Here is a 21348-nt window from a genome sequence, read left to right as displayed (position 1 = left end):
TATTACAACACAGACTTTCCAGACTATATGTAGATTAAAATCTCCCACTATTACAACACAGACTTTCTGACAAGCTCTCATTATTCTTCCTTTATGCTCCACCCAACCATGTGATTACTGTACAGGTGTTTGTTCATCATTCCCACAAGTGACTTCCTGCCTTTACCGCTTCTCATCTCTACCCTAGCTGTTTCCTGAACTTAGGTCATCCCTCTCTATTGTACTAATATCACAATCGCACTGATCCATCCTTCCAACTTTTCCAAGCATCCGGTCCTTCCTAAATGTCCTGATGAAGGAGCAGCGCTCTGAAAGCTTGGGATTTCAAATAAACCAGTTGGACAATAACCTGGTGTCATGTGACTTCTGACTTTGTCCAACACCAGCACCTCCACATCATTGTTTTGAATGCTACAGGCATTCAGATACAGAGTCTTTAGTTTTATCCTTTTATTGTTTTTGCAACTTAGAGACTTAACAGTTAGTTTGCTCTTTGATCTGAGCTCTCATTCTCTTCTTGACACAGTCTGTTTATCATTTCCCATATTAATATCTTGCTCTTTAGTCTTAGTTCTACTCTTTGATTTATCACATGTTCCCAGATTTGTTCTCTGTTTCCGCTCTTTAGTTTAAAATCCTCTCTGGTTCCGGTTAACCACCATGCAAGAACACCTACACCAGCACTGGCCCGCTGGTCGAGATCCGACTTTCCCCAGCATTCGTGCCAGTATCCCATGATTCAGAACCTGCTTCTCTCATACCAGTCTTTGAGTCATGGATTCATCTCTCTATTCTTATTTGCCCTATGCACATGGGTCAGGTAATCAGCCAAAAATTATGACCTTTGAAGTTCTGGCCCCAACTCCAGGCATTGACTATGCTTTGTCTTCCCTTTGTTGTTGGTACCTACATGTACCATGATGACTGGATCCTCCCTTCCCCAGTGGAAGTTCCTCTCCAGCCATGAGCAGATGCCCTGAACCCTGGCACAATGCAGGGAACATCCTAAAAAACAGACTATCTGATCATTGCCATTTTGCTGTTGTGGGAGTTTGCTGTGCTTCTAGCATTACAACCATGACTAGTTCCAAAATATTTCACCGTCAGCAAAGCATTTTAGGATGACTAGTGATCATGAAAAGCCCTGTTTAAATGTCTTTGTTTACAAATATGTTATTTCTCAACACAAATTCAGGTTAAAACTTATACACTGACTTTGACCAATTCTACAGCAAAGATGACCTTACAGTGAAAATAAACACGTAATATGAGTCAATGTTAACCAGTTGAGGGAAGGTGAGGGAAGTAGTTTACATCCATGACCTAAGCCTTGCAGATTTGAAAAGACTCCACATTAACTATTTTTATAATAAATCTTTGCGAGCTTTATGAGGTTACTTTTAGCTTTTGCTTCCAATTGTGTTAACACCAACTCTTAACAATCAGCCTGCATTAATTGATCCAGTCTTTGATTACATCCCAAGGATTAAAGATTATAATACAGTCACTTTAACTCATTACAAATAATCTGTACTGCCAACTGTACACGCATTAATACAAGCTCACATGCTTCAGTTGAAAGTTCATGTAGTACTGCTGCAATTCATTCTCTGGACATTCATCATTTCGCATAATACGAAGTAATTTATCCCCTTCATTTCTATTCATAAAAAAGAAGTTTTCATTGCATGACTGCATCTCTGACAGGTGGGCCCATCAGTAATCAGAAACAATGCATATTTGATACCAAGGAGCTAAAAGGTTGTAACACTGGAGGCAGGAAGTTACAGATAAATCATCTGCACATTCTGACACAAGAATTTGCAGTTTGCAGGAGTTTAATTTTCAAAATATACAACTGTGCAATATTTCCTTTATATATTTCACAAGGTAAGGTTATTAGTGACTTTTGTGCCCACCAATGTGAAGGATGTCAATTACCAGAGAACTGATTAATTTCACAAGCGTCAACATCAATCATTTAAGCTGAGCAGGACTTAGACGCAGTTAGCTTAAGAAGTCCATTTTCTTTTATTTGAGCTTTTATTTTCTCAATGAAAATTAATGTGTAAAAGTTCATCACTTAGTTCTCTTAGTTCTTCTCAATTTTCCACTCATACATTGCTCCAACATCAATCAACTGGATTTAGTCTGCGATCATGCATCTTGTTCCCACATGTCAAGGCTGCTCATTCACCAAACGAACTTAGTAAAACTTTCCCAAGAGAGGCAAGACCAATTGAAATGATACAGGAGTCCCTGGAGTCTGTTCTGTCAACTGACCCCTCAAGAGTCAAGTGGTAAATATTAAGTCAACGCCCAGAACAAAGGCATTGAAATTCTTTAGAAAAGGAAGCGTAGATGGTCCCGTTTCTTAAATCAGTGAAGAGAAGTTGCTCAGATAAGAGAAAATTGAAATAATCCAAGAATTTCAAAGTTAGAGAAAAGCACAGTTGCAACAATCTGCTTATTGAGCCAAGAGGGAAGATAAATGATCACAGTATATGATAAAGTTTAACTCAAAATAAGTTATCTTCAAGATTAGATCTGTGTGATGTACAATGATCATCGAAGCCTAAAAAATTTGATTATTTCTTGATTCAACAAAAGCAACAATACACAACATAATATTGTGCGTGGTTTGGTTGCCATCACACAGTTACTGGTTTCAGAGTAAAACAAAATGATGCAAATGCCTCAGTGTCTCGATGCCTTTTGGTGAAAGTCATAATTTGTTGTGTAAAATGGAATATTCAGACGATAGACCATTTTTAGTACGGCTATTGCAGCATTATGTTTACGCTACAGGACCAATAAGGCTAAGCACACTGATTTGGAGATACAGAATCAAATCTCTTGTTCCAGGAGTTGATCCTCTGCCTGTGTGCTTGTGTACGGTGATCCCTTGAATGTGCACGATGCTTGCTCATGGAAAGAACATGAGTGTGGAGTCTTTTAAAAGACATAGAAAGTCGGTTTTCTGCAGCCACTAAATGGTTTAGGCTGACCACGAAATTCAGAGAACTGCTGGAGATAGGGCACCTGCTCAGCCCCAGGCAGAAGATAAGGCCCTGTTTTTGGTCATTAATGATTTTGTCAAATTGCAGAGATGGTTAAAGGAGAATGAGACATTTTTATTAAAGGCACTCAGTAAGCTAGATGGAAGAAGGGAGAAGTCCACCAACATTATCAGCACCATACTGGATCCGACATGCTTTTGCCTGGCTGTCCCCATCGACAAATTGTGGATTACCATGAAGAGACGGGTCCACTACATTCAGTATCTGTGAGATATGAGCATGGATCTGCACTCCATCGTTCTTGCCATAGATGCTCAGCATCAATGACAAGGCAAGAGGGCAAGTATGGTCCTTTGTCTCACTCCAGGTTCCCCATCCTCTCAGGGAGATAGATTAGTACCAGAAGGAGCCACAGGACAGAAGAATGACATTGCATCCTCTTCTCAGAACACTACAGAGATGCCTGGCCCATCCACCTCCCTAGTGCCTATAATCCCAAAGCCTCCAGCAGCTCAAACCAAGGAGGGTGAGCCTGTATCTGGGTAGGAACTTCCCAGGGCACCTGGGCACACCAGGTCCAAGTACATTAAGAGACAACTGTCCAAATCTTCCAAGCCAAAAGGGCCAACCACAGAACAGCTGTGGTAGTCAGGACTTCACTCAGACATAGTGAGACAGATAGGAAGAAGATTTATGATTAAGTCAGTTCATCTTCTCAAGGGCAACTGTGGCTGGGCAATAAATGCTGGCCCAGATAGCATACCCACACCCCATGAATGAATGAAAATAAAATCACAACACAGATGAAAACGTACAGTTCAATGTGCAGATCTGAAGTTGCAATGTGTTTTCTTTCAGTGCTTGCTACATGAAATGGGAACTTCATATTTCACTCTTAAGTATATTAATCTTATTACAGTTGCTTAGCTGACATGACAAGGAGGTGGTTGTTTGGAGCCATAATTTTTAATCTTTATTCTTTGACAATGAACGACCTGCTGATAAAATACAATTTGAAGCTAGGTGAGTGGCATTACTGAATCAGTGAAGGCATGATTACTGAAATTGGCCTAAGAAGGCCTCCAATTCCAAGATATTTACTCCAGGCCTGCAGAGAAAAGCAGCTTACTTTTCATGCAATGGCAGTCATTTTGTGCAGTTATTGTACAGTTGACTTTCAATCTAATAAGACAAAGTTCCAACTTCATTTCAGAATGGGAAATTGTAGACTGTACCTGTGACACACAGACTTCCCTCCATCCTTCATGTTCTTCTTTGTGTTGATGATCCTGTGGTCCCAGTGACCTTTCAAGCTTTCCCTGTTTCCATTGAGTCTCTTCACATTATTATTAATGCCCCCACTTCACCCACACAGCCCACGATTTTCAAAATTCAAAAGCACTTGTTAGTTCTACACCCAACGTATGTACACCCCAAGTTACAATGACCTGTTTGAACCCCATCTTCTGCAGCTGGTAGGCTCTTTCCCATTTACGATGAGGTCCCACCCCACAACCTAAATTTACCCCCTGCACTGTCATCATTCTTGAATGAACCAATATAATGAAGCCTTCCCCCAGTTTTGAGTTGCTTCCTTTTCCCAGCAGACAACAGACTACAACGTGATAAGCCCTCTGTGTATTATTGACCAAACTACCAGGACTAACCATGGCCCATACCCCAGACTTACATCTCAACAGCACCCTAACTTGACTGTAATGAATGGATGGCTTGATCTTCATCTGCAGGACTGTGTCCATTCCCTGGACTGTAAGGACATGGATTCTCAGATTGCCTGACTTACTGTGGTCAACCCCTTTTATTCCTAATCGAATGAGTCCTTTGAATAACTGTTGCAGTACTCAGTGATTGACTGTCTCCCACATGAACTCACTAAGAATTGTTACCTTTTTTTATATACAGCCAATTGTTTGAAGCACATGCAGTATGTTTGCCACTTAAACTGCTGGCACATGATAAAGGTCTGACATTGATTTAGCACAGTGATACACAGCAATATGTCCATCCCTTAACAGGCTGACAGATTGTTCAGTGCTCCCCACTGTCACAAGCTGCCTGCCCCTCCCTCTGCACTAAAATCAATAGAAGCCACAAATGTTCATAGCCCATAAGTAAGCATGAAAGACCCTGTGTGCTAAAAAAATGCGAGCCACATAGAAGCTGGTAGCCCATAATTCGGTGGTTAAGTCAATAAGCGTGTGCTAACAAAGCAATGTGAAGTATACAGAGGCTGGCAGCCTCCAAGTAAGTGGTAAATTGAGTGAGTAATAAGAAAGCATGCTAACAGCCATAAGGTGCAGCCTGTGCAAATGTACAAGATGCATGCGTGTGCACCCACACACAAAGTGACCAAGCCAAAGCATGCAAGACATAGGTGCCCCAATTTGATCCAGAAACAGGCATGATGATGGGATGACGCTGGTAGTTTGCTGATGTTAACTTGTGTGAACAAAATGTTACGGAGGATGGTGGACGTGCAGCATGCAAGGACTTATGCAGAAGAAGCAGTTGCATGATGACTAGGACAAGCATTCCATGAACTGCAGCCACCAGGCAAATGCCCCATTTTACATGTCTAGTTTAAACATATCTGTGCAGAAGAGAACTGAAAGTGACTTATAAATTAGGCAAGTTGGGCCTTTATTGCTTTGCAAGTAGCAGTCAATGCTCAATGGCAAGATTCTGAAGTTACTATTTATGGCTTGAGGGAAAATAGGAAAAGTATTTGGAGATTCAGATGTTTTCATTCTCACCATATATTCCCATCTTTCTTGCTGTACTCATGCATTCTGGGGAGGGGAAAATTCGACCCGATGTATTTCCAAGGCACACTATTTAATGGCTGCAGTGCCGAAGAAGATAGGGGTTAAAACAGAATCTCAAATTGCAAATGACCTGCATGAAGTACTTAAGTTTTGCTTTCATGGATTTCAATGTCATCAGTAACCTCCCAGTTGTATTATAGCATTGCTAGCACGCTCTGAGAATAACTGTGCAATGTGTGTCTTTGCATGCTACTGCTTGGGCTCTTCCTTTCATGCATTCTTTAAAGCGATGGAACTTGACTCATGATTTAAAAATAAGCAAATTTTACCATTGCTTATGAGTTCAGTCTCTGAATGTTTTATTTGGACTGTGATGAATCATGGGCAACCACAAGTCTCTGAGAGTTTGCTCCACTGTCTTAGGCAGATTTACAGGAATTTCCCAGAACTTTTCATGAGTTAGTCTCTGCAATTTCCTCAGTCCTTTTTGTGTCTCTCAGGAAATAACACAGATTAGTGCAGAGTGGTCAAGTATGGCCTTAATGCGGAGGCTGATAATGGGTGTGATAGTGTGATAGTGTGTGAGGATACACTAGTGACTGGATGGGTACGGCATGATTGGCCTGATAGTCTTTTCTCAAACTTTCGGCATGTTCTTATACCATCCACAAAAGCATGTTAGGATATCTAATCATGTAATATCTCTTCACAATTGTTTTCATATCAACTGAAGCAGTAGAAAGGATAGTCAGTTGGGAGGACAAGAAAGATGTCAAACAATGCGTATGCTGTAAAAAAATGTTGAAAGGCTTATAGGGAACATAAAAGAAATCTAAATATCTTGCCCTAGCAGTAATAACGTTGCCATGTTTGAATAAATATAGTTTCCTTGATATGTTTTATCCATAAAAGGTAAGAGCTGAGGGAATGGGGTTGGGGGAATGCATATAATAATAATATTAGGTACTATTTCTTTGACTTGCTATTCTTCGTATAGAACATTTGGCAGGGAAAAATATCCCAGGGCTGCAGAGGCATAAGTAAAATTATGGACACACACTAAAGGACCAGAAATGGGGGGCGGCAGTTGCAGTCACCATATAGGTGGGATTTATGGAGGGATGAGAAGGATGTGAAACGGCTGACGCTTGGAAGGTGGGCAATCATCACTTTAGTGAGAATTTAGTCAATGAAACACAAATTAACTTTCTTGATGAGATGACCTAAGAAAGGTGGTAGGGACAATTCAAGGAAAACGAGAGAAAGTTTGGTTTACAAAGCTAAAGTAGAGAAATGGGACAGGGGTAGATTCAGATTAGCATGAAGTAGGGAGTGAGGAAGCATAATAGCAGATTTTTGAAAATTTATTATTTAATGGGATGTGACCGTCGCTGGCTAAGCCAACATTTTCTACCCATCCCTAACTGTTTTAGAGAATGTGGTGGTGAGCTGTGTTCTTGAACTGCTGCAATCCGTGTAATATAAGTTCACCTACAGTACTGTGAGGAAGGAAACTCAAGGATTTTGATTTTGAAGAAACAACAATGGAGTTTCAAATCAGGATGGTTTCTGACTGGAAGGAACTTGGTGTTTCCATGCATCTGATGCCTTGTCCTTCTAGATGGTCGGAGTTGCAGGTCTGGAAGGTGCTGTCGAAGCAGCTTTGGTGAGTTGCTGCGATGGCACACACTTCTGCAACTGTGTCGACAATAGGGAGAGTGAATGTTTAAGGTGGTGGAAAGGATCAAGAAGGCCACTTTGTCCCATAAATTGATGAGTTCCTTAAGTGCTGTTGCAGCTGTGTTCATCTCCGCAAGTGGAGAGTTATCTATCACATTCTTGACATGTACCTCGTAGATAGTGGACAAGATTTGGGGAGTTATGAGATGTTTTACGCACCTTAGAAATCCTAGCTTTTGACCTGCTCTTATAGCCAAGTATTTACATGGCTAGTCCAGTTCCATTGCTGGTCAATGGCATCCCCCCTCAAGGACACAGATTCACTGATGGCAATGGCTTTTAACATGAAGGGTGCCCGTTAGATTCTCATTAGTGTGATGCAAATGTTACTTGCCACTTATCACCCTCAGCCTAGATATTGTCCAGATCTTGCTGTATATGGACAAGAAATGCTTCAGTGTCTGAGGGATTGTGAATGGTGTTTAGCATTATGCAATTATTAGCAAACATCTCCATTCTGACCTTATGACAGAGGAAAGGTCATTGATTAAGCAGTTGAAGATGGTTCGGCTAAAGACGCTACTCTTGCAGTGATATCCTGGAGCTAAGATGACTGACCTTAACAGCCACAACCATATTCCTTAATGTTAGGTATGTTTCCAACCAGCAGAGAGCTTCCTCTTGACTCTCTGTAGGTCCCTGATGCTATAATTAGTCAAATGCTGCCTTAACGTCGAGGGCATTTACTCTCCCCTCACCTCCTGAGTTCAGCTCTTTTGTTCATTCTTGTAGCAAGTTTGTAATGAAGTCAGAAGCTAAGCAACCCTGGCAGAGTGCAAACTGAACATCAGCAAATACATTATTGTTAAGCAAGTGTTATTTGACAGCACTGTCAATGAGCCTTCCAACACTTTGCTTATAATGAAGAGTAGACTGATGGGATGCAATTGGTCATATTGGATTTGTCCTGTTTTCTGTTTACTGGACATACCCAGGCAATTTTTCACATTGCCAGGCAGATGTCAGTGCTGTCATTGCACTGCTATAGCCAAGGGTGTGGCCAGTCTTAGGGCACAAGTCTTTCGTGCTATTGCCAGAATATTGTCAAGTCCAGAGCCTTTGCAATCTTAGTGCCTACAGCTGCTCTTGGTATCATGTGAAGTGAATCAAAATTGTTGAAGACTGGCATCTGTGAGGCTGGGGACTTCAGAAAGAAGCTGAGATGGACCATACATTCCAAAAACAGCCAAAATGAGAATCATAACTCAGATCTGACATCTATTTGTACTGTGAATTGGTCTTGCTGCAACATGTCTTAAAAATCTTTTCGAAGGAATTAAATATTTCAGCAACGTGATCAAACTGTGCATTTCCTTAGAGCATTTCCTTAGAGATGGTAAATGGTCAAAAGTCCATTTTTGGATACAATGCAGAATGTCAAATTGCTGTCTTCAAATAGTTGAATATTTTAAAACAAGACAGAGAATGAGATATACTTACCACTGGGGTTAAATGCCATACAGGAAATGGGTTTATTGTCATGGGCCAGGAAATGAGCCACTATGCCTTCACCTTCAACATCCTCACTGACAAGTACCTGCATTACAAAGCAAAGCAAAATAAATCAGAAAAATGTTACTTCACATGTTCTAATGATTTTGCTTCAAACAGAATCAGTTTTATTAGGCAAATAGCCAGAACAAAACTTCTGCGCATACAGGCATATCACAGAATGAAATCAGACAAAGTTGCAGAAATGTGGCAGAAAAATCATGTGACAAAGAAGAATTAATTAACATTTCAGGTTTATTTGAACTAGGCCTGATAAAGTTTCACTCCTGGAAAATTAATCTGTCTTTTTTGCTGTGATTTCCTGTTTCCATTACAGATTTCTAACATTTCCTCATAACATAACCCCAACATCAACCTACTTAAGACAGTAAGCTTTGAAATTTATATTAAACCAATCCACATATTAGAACATAGAATATAGAACAGTACAGCACAGTATAGGCCCTTCAGCCTATGATGTTGTGCCGACCTATTATCCTACTAAGATCAATCTACCCTGCATACCTACATTATACTATCCTCCATGTGCCTATCCAAGAGTTGCTTAAAAGTCTCGAAAGTATCTGACTCCACTACCACTGCCGGCAGCGCATTCCACACGCCCATCACTCTGTGTAAAGAACCTACCTCTGACATCTCCCCTATACCTTCCTCCAATCACCTTAAAATGATGCCCCCTCGTAATAGTCATTTCCACCCTCGGAAAAAGTCTCTGACTATGCACCCTAGCTAAGCCTCTCATCATCTTGTACACCTGATTCAAGTCACCTCTCATCCTTCTTCGCTCCAATGAGAAAAGCCCTAGCTCCCTCAAAGATAGTAAGAACTACCGATGCTGGAGTCCTAGATAACACAGTATGGAGCTGGAGGAACACAGCAGGCCAGGCAGCATCAGAGGGGCAGGAAAGCTGACGTTTCGGGTGTTGCTGCCTGGCCTGCTGTGTTCCTCCAGCTCCACATTGTGTTATCCCTAGCTCCCTCATCCTTTCCTCATAAATCCTGCCCTCCAGTCCAGGCAGCATCCTGGTAAATCTCCTCTGCACCCTCTCTAAAGCTTCCACATCCTTCCTATAGCAAGGTGACCAGAACTGAACACAATATTCCAAGTGTGGTCTAACTAGGATTTTATACAGCTGCAGCATAACCTTGCTGCTCTTAAACTCAATTCCCCTGCCAATGAAAGCCAACACACCATACGCCTTCTTTACAACCCGATCAACTTGGGTAGCAACTTTGAGGGATCTATGTAAGTGGACCCAAAATTGCTCTGTTCCTAAACATTGCCGAGAATCCTGCCATTAACCCTGTATTCTGCATTCAAATTCAACCTTCCAAAATGAATCACTCACACTTTTCTGGGTTGAATTCCATCTGCAATTCTTTGCCCAGCTCTGCATCCTGTCAATGTCCCGCTGCAACCTACAACAGCCTTCTACGGTATCCACAACTCCACCAACCCTCGTGTCATTGGCAAACTTACTAACCCACCCTTCCACTTCCTCATCCAAGTCATTTATAAAGATCACAAACAGCAGAGGTCCCAGAACACATCCCTGTGGAACACCACTGGTCACCGAGCTCCAGGCTGAATACTTTCCATCTACTACCACCCTCTGTCTTCTATTGGACAGCTGGGAGTTCTGTTTATTCCTCAACCAACCACATGAAAACTGATTACCTGGTCAATATCTTATCACTATCAGTGGGAGCTTGGTGTGTGCTATATTAGTGACTACATTTTAGAAAGTATTTTCAGATTAGATGAAGTAATAGGCTAGTGTTCCCATACATTTATGTTAGAACTTGGGTGTACAGGAACAATTTCAGAATTTGTGCATGGCACAAAACTTGGAAATATTGTGAAAACTATGAGGAGATAGTGATAGATTTCAAAAGGACTTGGACAGGTGGAATAAGAGCACAAGGAGCAGAAAATATTTATTCCAATAACTGCAAAGTGATTGATTTTGGAGAAGGAAAAGGGAAATACAATAAGGTACAGTGCACTAAATTAATGGGGATGCAGGAGCAAGGGACCTGGGAGTATATATGCCTAAATCATTGAAGATGTTGAGAAAGCAGTTAATAACACAAGCAGGCTATGGGCTTTATAAAGACAGGTACTGAGCAGAAAGAGAGGAAGTTATGATAAACCTATATAAATCACTGGTTAGGTCTCAACTGGGCTTCTTCAGAAAGTTGTGAAAGGTGCAAAAAATATTCAACAGATTGGTTGAGGATCCTCAGTTACATGGATAGAATGGAGAGGCTGCAACTGTCCTCCTTGGAGAAAAGGAGGTCAAGAGGACATTGATAGAAATGTTCAAAATGATTACGGGTCTGGACAGTCGGCAAGGAGAAACTGAACCATTTGAAGGAAAGATTGAGAACTCAAACACCCTAATTAAAGCTATTTGGCAAAACAGCAATATCAACATGAAGAAAAGTTTTTCTTTGCAGCAAATGATTAGGATATGAAATGCACTGCCGGAGAGTTTTGAGGAGGTAGATTCAATTCTGGCTTTCAAAACTAATGATCTGAAGAGTGAAAAATAAAGCCACAGGGAAATGACAGGAAAATGCAAAGAGGAAAATTGCTCATGAAGGATATGTATACAGCAAGTTGAGTGCCCTCCCATATTGTATCCGCTTGAGGACTCTATAGTTGTACAACGTATTGGGGCATTTTTCGGTCACAATAATGCACGTGTTTTACATTAATAGAATATAATTAATGACAGAGGCACATCTCCAGATACAGGCAATAGAGGAGGTGTTCACACAGTGGTAATGTCACAGGACTCATTATCCGAAGTGCCAAGTTAATGTTCTGGAAACGTGAGTTCAAACCATAGTGTGGCAGATGGTGAAATTTGAATTCACTAGAATTCTGGGATTTAAAAAAATGCTATTCTAAACAATGTGACCATTGTTGACCATTGTTGGTTGTTGTAAAAACCTATCTGGTCCTTTATGGAAGGACAAACCTTACCTGATCTGGTCTACATGTGACTACAAACCCACTGCAATGTGGTTGAGTCTGAACTGCCCTCTGAAATTGCCTATTTGGAAATGGAAAGGTGATGACATATTGGTATTATCGCTAGACGATTAATCAAGAAACTCAGCTAATGTTCCGGGGACCTAGGTACGATGGATGATGGAATTTGAATTCAATAAAAATAAATCTGGAATTAAGAAAATACTGATGACCATGAAACCATTGTCAATTGTCAAGAAAAACCCATCTGGCTCACTAATGTCCTTCAGGCAAGGAATTTGCCATCCTCACCCTGGTCTGGTAATGGATGTGACTCCAGACCTACGGCAATGTGGTTGACTTTCAACTGCCCTTTAAAATGGCCTACCAAGCCACTCAGTTCAACAGCAACTAAGGATGGGTAACAAATGCTGGCCAGCCAGCAATGTTCATGTCCTAAGTGAATAAACAAAACCAACATCACATGAATGAATAAAAAAATTAACAATATTAACATTCTACTGAAGTTGCAGTCTGGGAATTAATGATACTGACTGAACCAAATCCTACATATTACTGGCAGTAACAAACTGTTCTACTCTCACACTGTCAAATCAAATTGGATGTCATTTTTAAAATGTAAAAATGACATCTGACACATATAAAGCACTAAACTGTGACGTTTATCTTGAAAATTAATTTACACAAGACTATATAAATAAATAAAATAATAGACTTTAAGGCATTAAACAAAAATGTAGAGTCAGGAAATCATTCCATTTGACAGTCTGTGTGCATGTTTACATATGTCTGCATGTGTGTGTATGTGTGTGTACTTTATATACACAGTATTAGTAATGTTTGCTTTATTCCACCACAATAAATTCTGAAGTTTTCATAAACAGCTGCACAGCACAAATTCACAGGGTGTTCACAATTGCACAATCTGAGAACTATTTCCAAGGCAGATATTTTGTTAGCTTGTACATATTTATTAAAATATGGCTTCCTTTACCATCCTCGAAATACAATGTGGCATTCACTGGCACCTCGCTGAGAAATGGAGATTAAAGTGGAAGCATTTTAAAGAAAATAATTTTCTTTTCAGTGATTCAGTTTATTTTATAGTCATGGCAAGTACAAAACAGTAATTAAATAATTTTGATGAATTACACTATATTTCCTTTTGCACAATTGAGTGAAGAACATTGTGGCCTAACACATTTTAATTTATGCCATGTACCAGATACAATGAGTGCGCTGCAGTGTTGGACAGCTTTAGGAATGAGACATTAAACCTACACTCCAGCTGATAGGTATAATTCCGTAGTACAATTTGGAGAAGGGACTTCTCCTGGATCTCTGTTGTATCCTCAACCAACATCTTTGAAAACAGATTCTCATGTCATTTGTCCAATTTGCTATCCATGCTACCTTTGCTCTATACAGCAGGCTGCAGGGGCACAAATCTGCCAAATTGACTACATACACCTAAAAGTTAGAAGAAAATAAAATCGTGGAAGCCAAGATTAGATTATAGTATTCCCCAAAGTATACCAGCTGATGCAACAGAATAATACCATTGACAGTCCACATGTAGAAACAATTTCAGCTGTAACAGCAACACCTAGTCAAGCTCCAAGCATTTGGTAATGAGTGTTTATTTCTGATACATACATAAGTCATGTACAGCAAAAGATGATCAAGTGCAGAAGAGTTGCCCATAAGTTTTGAGACTTCACAATATCTGATGACTCAAATGCGTAGTAGTTCTAAAGCTCCACCTAAACATTCCTGCAGAGAAGTTCAGACAGACGTCTTTTGCTTGCCCTCCATACTTGACCTTTCGTGCATGCACAGCCAGACAATGTTCTGCATATTAAGGGGTAAAGACTGGTGCTCCATTGTAGGTCATTTGAAGTCTGTGCATTCTTTAACACAAACCTGAATGCTACCTGTCCATTTAAAATCTAGCATAATACAAAATTTAACTGCATGAATAGAGGAACAACAAAATGTACGGAATGGAAAGATACCAAATACAGTTATTATGCCTAGTTCAAGAGGTGAGGGATCTGTCACTTTATGTTTGAAAACAACAAATGCTGGAGATTACAGCGGGTCAGACAGCATCCACGGAGAGAGATTAGATGACTCTTCATCAGACGTCAAATGAAGAGTTATCTAGACTTGAAATGTTAGCTTGCTCTCTCTCCATGGATGCTGTCTGACTCACTGTGATCTCCAGCATTTGTTGTTTTCAGTACAGATTCCAGCATCTGCAGTAATTTTATCCTGCTTTATATTTTGGTCCTTACATAGGAACTTACAATGTGTTTGTGTTTAAAAAATTTATTGGCTTAAATGGTTTGATGCACTAGTGTTACTAAATAGAAGTTTCAAAATCCAGCCATCTTAAGCACACAATCTAGACTGATACTCCAATCCAAGGCTGAAGGAATGCTACATCATTGGAGATACTCATTTTCAGTTGAGACATCAAACCAAGGCCCTACAGTTCACCAATGAACATCGAAGAAAAACCCACAACATTATTTTTAAAAAAAGAAAATATTCTCCTAGTGACAGTACTACAACTTTCCTGCTGAATATTACAGCAAAAGATATTTTAACTGCCATCATCTCGTTGTTGCTGCAGGATCCTGCTATGTATTTAAAACAGTAAATTCTTTAGTTGTGAAAGTGTGAAACAGTTGCAAATCCATGTTTGTATTGTGCATTCCTGGTTGCCCTTAGAATCTGATGGTGAGCAATCCCCTTGATCCACTACAGTTCTTATCATTATCACTATGTTTTAAGTGAGGAATTCCAGGATTTAACTCAGTAATGATGATGGAGAATGATTATTTCCGAACAATTTCAGAATGGTACATTATTAGGAGGTGGCGGGTGTTCTCATAGGAACCTATGTAGATAGACCAACACGAGGAGAGGCCACTTTGGATTTGGTGCTTGGCAATGAACCGGGCCAAGTGTCAGACCTGTTGGTAGGAGAGCATTTTGGCAGTAGTGATCGTAACTCTGTTCCTTTTACAATAGTCATGGAAGAGGATAGGTACATACAGCAGGATAAGGTTTATAATTGGGGGAAGGGTAATTATAATTCGGTTAGGCAAGAACTGGGTAACATAAAAAGGGAACAGATGCTGTCAGGGAACAGCACTACAGAAATGTAGAGATTGTTTAAGGAATGCATACTGCATGTGATCAATATGTTTGTCTCCAGCAGGCAGTGAAGATGCGGGTGAGCGAGGGAGCCTTGGTTCTCAAGTGAGGTCGAACGACTAGTTAAAAGGTAGAAGGATGCTTATATAAGGTTTAGGAAACAAGGATCGGAAAAGGCTCTAGAGGGATACAAGTTAGCCAGGAAGAAGCTGAAGAAAGGGCTTAGGAGAGCTATAGGGGGGCATGAGAAAACCTTGGCAGATAGGATCAAAGAAAACTTCAAGACTTTTTACACGTACATGAGGAATAAGAGAATGACCAGAGAAAGGGTAGAGCTGATCAAGGCTTGTAGAGGAAATTTGTGTAAGGAGCCTAAAGGGATAGGAGAGGTCCTTAATGAATATTTTTCTTCAGTATTCACAACTGAGAGGAACCTAGTTGTAGGGGAGGACAGTGTGAAACAGGCTGGTAGGCTAGAGGAGGTGGATGTTAGTAATGAAGATGTATTAGGAATTTTGAGGAACTTAAAGATAGATAAGTTCCCCAGGCCTGATGGGATTTATCCAAGGATTCTATGGGAAGCGAGGGAAGAGATCGCAGGGCCTTTGGCGATGATCTTTTCGTCTTCACTGTCCACGGGTATAGTGCCAGAAGATTGGAGAGAGGCAAACGTCATTCCCTTGTTCAGAAAAGAGAATAGGGATAACCCCAGAAATTACAGGCCAGTTAGTCTTACTTCAGTGGCGGGCAAATTATTGGAAAGGGCTCTGAGAGATAGGATTTATGATCACTTGGATAGGCACAGTTGATTCATGATAATCAGCATGGATTTGTGAGAGGTAGATCATGCCTCACAAACCTTACTGAATTCTTTGAAGAGGTGACCAAACACGTGGATGAAGGTAGAGCAGTGCATGTGGTATACATGGATTTAAGTAAGGCGTTTGATAATGTTCCCCATGGTAGGCTCATGCAGCAGGTAAGGAGGCATGGGATAGGGGGAAATATGGCAGATTGGATTCAGAATTGGCTGACCCATAGAAGACAAAGGGTGGTAGTGGACGGAAAATATTCAACATGGTGTTCGGGTACGAGTGGTGTATCACAAGGATCTGTTCTGGCTCCTCTTCTATTTGTGATTTTTGTAAATGATTTGGATGTAGGAGTGGAAGGGTGGATTAGTCAGTTCACGGACGATACAAAGGTGAGTCAAGTTGTGGACAGTGCGGAGGGCTGTTCTAGGTTACAAAGGGACATTGATAGGATGCAGAGCTGGGCTGAGAAGTGGCAGATGGAGTTTAACCCTGAAATGTGTGAGGTGATTCATTTTGGAAGGACAAACTTGAAAGCAGAATATAGGGTTAACGGAAAGATTCTTGGCAGTGTGGAGGAGCAGAGGGATCTCGGGGTTCATGTCCACAGTTCCCTGAAAGCTGCCACCCAGGTGGATAGAGTTGTTAAGAAGGCGTATGGTGTGTTAGCTTTCATTAATAGAGGGATTGAGTTCAAGAGCCGTGAAGTTATGCTCCAGCTATACAAAACCCTGGTTCGGCCACATCTGGAGTATTGTGTCCAGTTCTGGTCACCCCATTACAGGAAAAATGTGGAAGCATTGGAAAAGGTGCAGAGGAGATTTACCAGGATGTTGCCTGGAATGGAGGGAAGGTCTTACGAGGAAAGGTTGAGAGAGCTAGGGCTTTTCTCTTTCGAACAACGAAGGATGAGAGGTGACTTGATAGAGGTGTACAAAATGATCAGAGATTTAGGTAGAGTGGATAGCCAGAGACTTTTCCCTAGGGTGGAGGCTGCTATTACAAGAGGGCATAGTTTTAAAGTGAGTGGAGGTAGATATAGGGGAGACGTCAGAGGTAAGTTCTTTACTCAGAGAGTGGTAGGGGCGTGGAATGCATTGCCGGAGACAGTAGTGGAGTCAGCCTCATTAGGGGCATTTAAGCAGTTATTAGATAGGCATATGGATGATAGTATAAGGTAGGGGTTAGACAGCCCTTAGGTTTTGGGTAAAAGTTCGGCACAACATCGTGGGCCGAAGGGCCTGTACTGTGCTGTACAGTTCTATGTTCTATGTTCTAACCTTGGTAAGGTGCTGCTTCTGAGTCCTGTTTACAGTAAATACTGCGCCCACAGAGCACATACAGATAATGAACATTAAATCTAGAGTACAAAATTGCTGGTCAAATGGACTGTATTACCTTGGAGGACATACGACTTTGAATATTTAGCCCTGGCATCTGTCCAGGTGATTGTGCGGTATTACCATACAGACTTGATTTGTACATTGCAGGTAATGAAGATGCTTGGAGGGCTGAGTGGGTCAGCCACTTGTCACAGAGTATCTAACCTCTGCCCTGTTTTTGTAGTCATGGATTTGATGCAGTCTCTACAATTCAGCTTTCAATCATAATGTTAAGTCCAGGTGACTCACTAAGGACCACCACTGAAAGTCAAGATGAAGGTGGTTTGGCCTCTTTTTATTCAAAGTGGCCATTACCTGGCATTTGTTACCTTGTTACCTCGTCAGTCCACGTTAATGAAGCTGAATACTAGAATCAGTAGCAAACAGTCTCGCCCATTGACCTTATGACAAACAGAAAGTCATCAATAAAACTGCTGATGGTGAAGGATATTTTCTTTGTAGATTGTCCACTGATTCCCTGCATTGCAACAACTGGTCTCCAACAACTAGAATGATCTTTTTTTCTGGAATGGCTCTCAATCGCTGAAGGATTATCCTGTCAATTTCCATTGACTGTACAATATAATTAATGTGAGGTGAATCATTTTCAAATACTTTGGACAGACATGATAAGATGTTATGTAAATGCAAGCTGCAAGTTTTTCTTTCCTAAAGTTCATAACATATTGTTATTGTAACTACTTATTCCATTCCCATTTAACTTTATCACATTCCGAAAGCCAACCTTCATTATTTATCCCAAATTAGGTTCAAAGGGGAATTAAAAACCGCATTGATTTAAGTTTAACACTGCACTCTTCCAGACATCTTTCAAAGATGGGTTGATGCCACCACACCACTGCTCTTATTTTTTATTCCAAAGGACACCAAAGGCTGACACATTCCTTCAAAGTGCTGTCATCGTGTTTAATTAAATGGGTGAAAATCACCAGGGACTCTGTAAAAAGGCTGAGGTAAGTGAGAGAGGAAGTTGTGCAGTTTTGATTTATGGTAGTTATTAAATACAATAATGTTGGCCAAATAAAAGATCTCACTCACTTTAATCACCACTTTGATGTTACTCATTTCAGAAAATGAATAAACTCTTTAAAGTCACAGAGCATCAAATTAAAAGATATTCATTTACCAACTAAAACTTTATGAAATTTTCAGAATATATTGCATATTTTTAAGTAAACTATTTCACTAATTTTAATTCCCATTTCTCATTTATTTAGTCAACGCTTACGCATCCTCCACAGTGATTTTGTTTATTTATACAGGGAGTAGCTTACTGTACAGATGCGGAAGTTTCTGGGATCAATCACCAGTTGGTGCTGTGTTAGCAGGCTTCAAAGATGGTGGTGATATGGGGATTGCAACTGTTGTGCCGCCAAGATTGGGAGCCAACAAATACAGTCTGAATTCCCACTCCTAATCGCAAGTCAATGATACTTGCTGGAAGGACAGGTAAGCACTAGGTGAAGGTCATCTTGTCTTATTCTCACTCCTGCGCCTCCCAAACATTAGCTAACAGTGATTGTCTGGCTCATGTATGTATACTGGTCACTTGGGTGAGGTTCAAAGTGTAATCGACATTAACAGCATCTAACCCAGGAATGTCTCAAAACACCAAGGGAAAGGAAGTGAAGACAGAAAAATTATATACAGATAATAAAAGTTGTTTTTCTATTTTCTTTAAGCTCTGATCTATTTTTTTAAACAAAAACCTTAATTCAAAGTCAAAGTCTGCCATGATAAGACTGCACTTTGCCTCAAGTTACTTTTCACAAGTAATCTTCAAAGTTCTGTAAGTTTGGAGGCTCAATGAATTTTACAGGTTTCCTAAAGTCAATTCAAAATATTTCAGTGAAATTGATCCAGTGCTCTTATTAACTTCATGGTACTCCAAGAACTCCATAGCAAAGCATGCACTCCTCAGATAACCCACATTGCAGAATACCAGCAAGGACTGAGAAGAGTAAAGAAGATCTGAAATATTTCTTCAAATTAGCAAATGTTAGGGTGTTAGCTGTCAAAAGCAAGTACTACTACCATCGAGACTGATACTAGCTAAAATAGCCAGAACAAAGATTGTAACATGCACCTTTGCAATCTGCAGTCCATATTACATGGCAAATTGAGGAGGCAAAGGTACTCAAGATATGCAGCTTTTAATAAAAGATTATGTCATCTTCCATGACATGATTACTTCACTGAATCATGCAGTGCTGCAGAAATGTGTTTAACCCAACGTTGAAATTTAAATGAAATAAAACCACATGGCAATCATTTCCCATGTTGATGCGGCATCTGTTATTGCACAAACCTATCCTCGCAGCCAGACACATGGTACGTGAGATGAGTTTACAAAGAAGCAAATTCAAGGAACACAGCTTGCCTTATAACTACCCTACATGGTGATAAATACCTACAGAAGGACTGGATTTTTGCTCACAACTTTAAAGAATATTTGAAAAAGAAATATGAATTTGGAAGGAATCCACAATCCTTTTGGCGGAATCCATATTGCTCAAAGTCTGTAAACGAGTGACAGATGACAGCATCATCCGGCTTCATATTATTGGATGTTTACAGGCACAAAAGTCAAAGCCTCATTTATGAGGGAAGAAAGACCTGCATTGTCATAGCACTTTATCATATCTCTCAGAACATTCTCAAAATGTTCCAGATGTAATGGAACGTGGCATGAAACAAGATCCCACATAACAAACCTGCCTTTAACCACTTGGTCTTTTTCTGGTGGTGTTGGTTGAGAGACTGGGAAAACACCTGAATGGGAATAGGCCAGTCAGTCCTTCAAGAACTCTCAGTTCTGAAGAAGTGTGATAGCACCTGAAATGTTAACTCTGCTTTGTTTCCATAAATGCTGCCAGACTTGCTGTGTTATTTAGCAATTTCTGTTTTTGTTTTTGGTTTCTAATATCTACAGTTCTTTGTTCTTTCTTGTTTTGTGAAAACTCTGTGTTCTTCAGTTTTCTGGGTTCTTTTAAGATCATTCAGGACCATTAAATCTTATCTTGGATATAACAGCCTGAAAGACAACATCGTTCACAGTGCGTTTCCATCAAAACTGTCCTGATGTCAGCCACCCAGATTATAAAGTTGGCAAGTGGCTTTGAATCCGTGAATCTTTAACTGCAGGTAGAGTACGGTCCAGTATGCAAAACTGGACAACAGTTCATACAATGCTGGTTTTGATAAACTGGCAAGATTATCTCATTAAAGTGCAATATTCATTTTTTGAAAAAAATACAAAAGATACAGCATAAATCCACATTTAACTCTTGTTAGCTGCCATAATGGAAACATTACACCTGCAGTAATCTTTGCTGTACCATGGTAAAGTGATGAGAACTTTACCAAGGGTAACAAGGAATTCACCAAATAAATTTATTTTTGGGTCTTTGGATCTAATTTTGTTTTTAACAAAATCTTGATCACCTCTTTAATTCCCATTGTGTAACTCGGTGCTATGTTCTGTTTGATAACGCTTCACTGGAGTGCCTTGAGATATTTTTATTAATTAATTTAAATGTGCTATATGAATGCAAGTTTGTTTCAGCTGATTCAGCATAAACCCACCACTGTTAGGGTGCAAATAATATTACCTTAGAAAAATACTGGGCCTTTCCTATTACTATACCACTTTACAACATTTGGTAAATACAGGTAAGATTTCAGGAACTACATGATGCTAAGGTCCTTAGCGTGAGATAAGAAACAAGGGTGGGAAAATGCCATTCAACTCTGCAAATCTGTTGTGACTTCAGGAGCTAATGGCGCATATTATTCCACATCAACTCATAAGAGGCTCTTTGTTGACCTATTGAGGTTTCTTCTCACATTGTTTAAATTTGAGTTTACTGTAAATTAGATTCTATTTGAATGTCCATACAAATTTGACAA

The 21348-nt window shown here is 40.2% G+C and overlaps 1 protein-coding gene across 1 annotated transcript in view; it reads right to left on the bottom strand.

Annotated features, from left to right (window-relative positions):
* The window catches only part of bcas3 (BCAS3 microtubule associated cell migration factor), a 1061909-nt gene that overhangs the window by 771879 nt on the left and 268682 nt on the right, over window positions 1-21348 (bottom strand). The window contains exon 13 of the mRNA XM_048612335.1: window positions 8987-9083. Coding sequence (XP_048468292.1) covers window positions 8987-9083 — 97 coding nt within the window. The remainder of the gene's footprint in view (window positions 1-8986; window positions 9084-21348) is intronic.

The sequence above is a fragment of the Rhincodon typus genome, chromosome 26, assembly GCF_021869965.1.
Source record: "Rhincodon typus isolate 14 chromosome 26, sRhiTyp1.1, whole genome shotgun sequence".
Taxonomy (NCBI): Eukaryota; Metazoa; Chordata; class Chondrichthyes; order Orectolobiformes; family Rhincodontidae; genus Rhincodon; species Rhincodon typus.
This window is presented reverse-complemented; position numbering and strand designations above follow the sequence as displayed.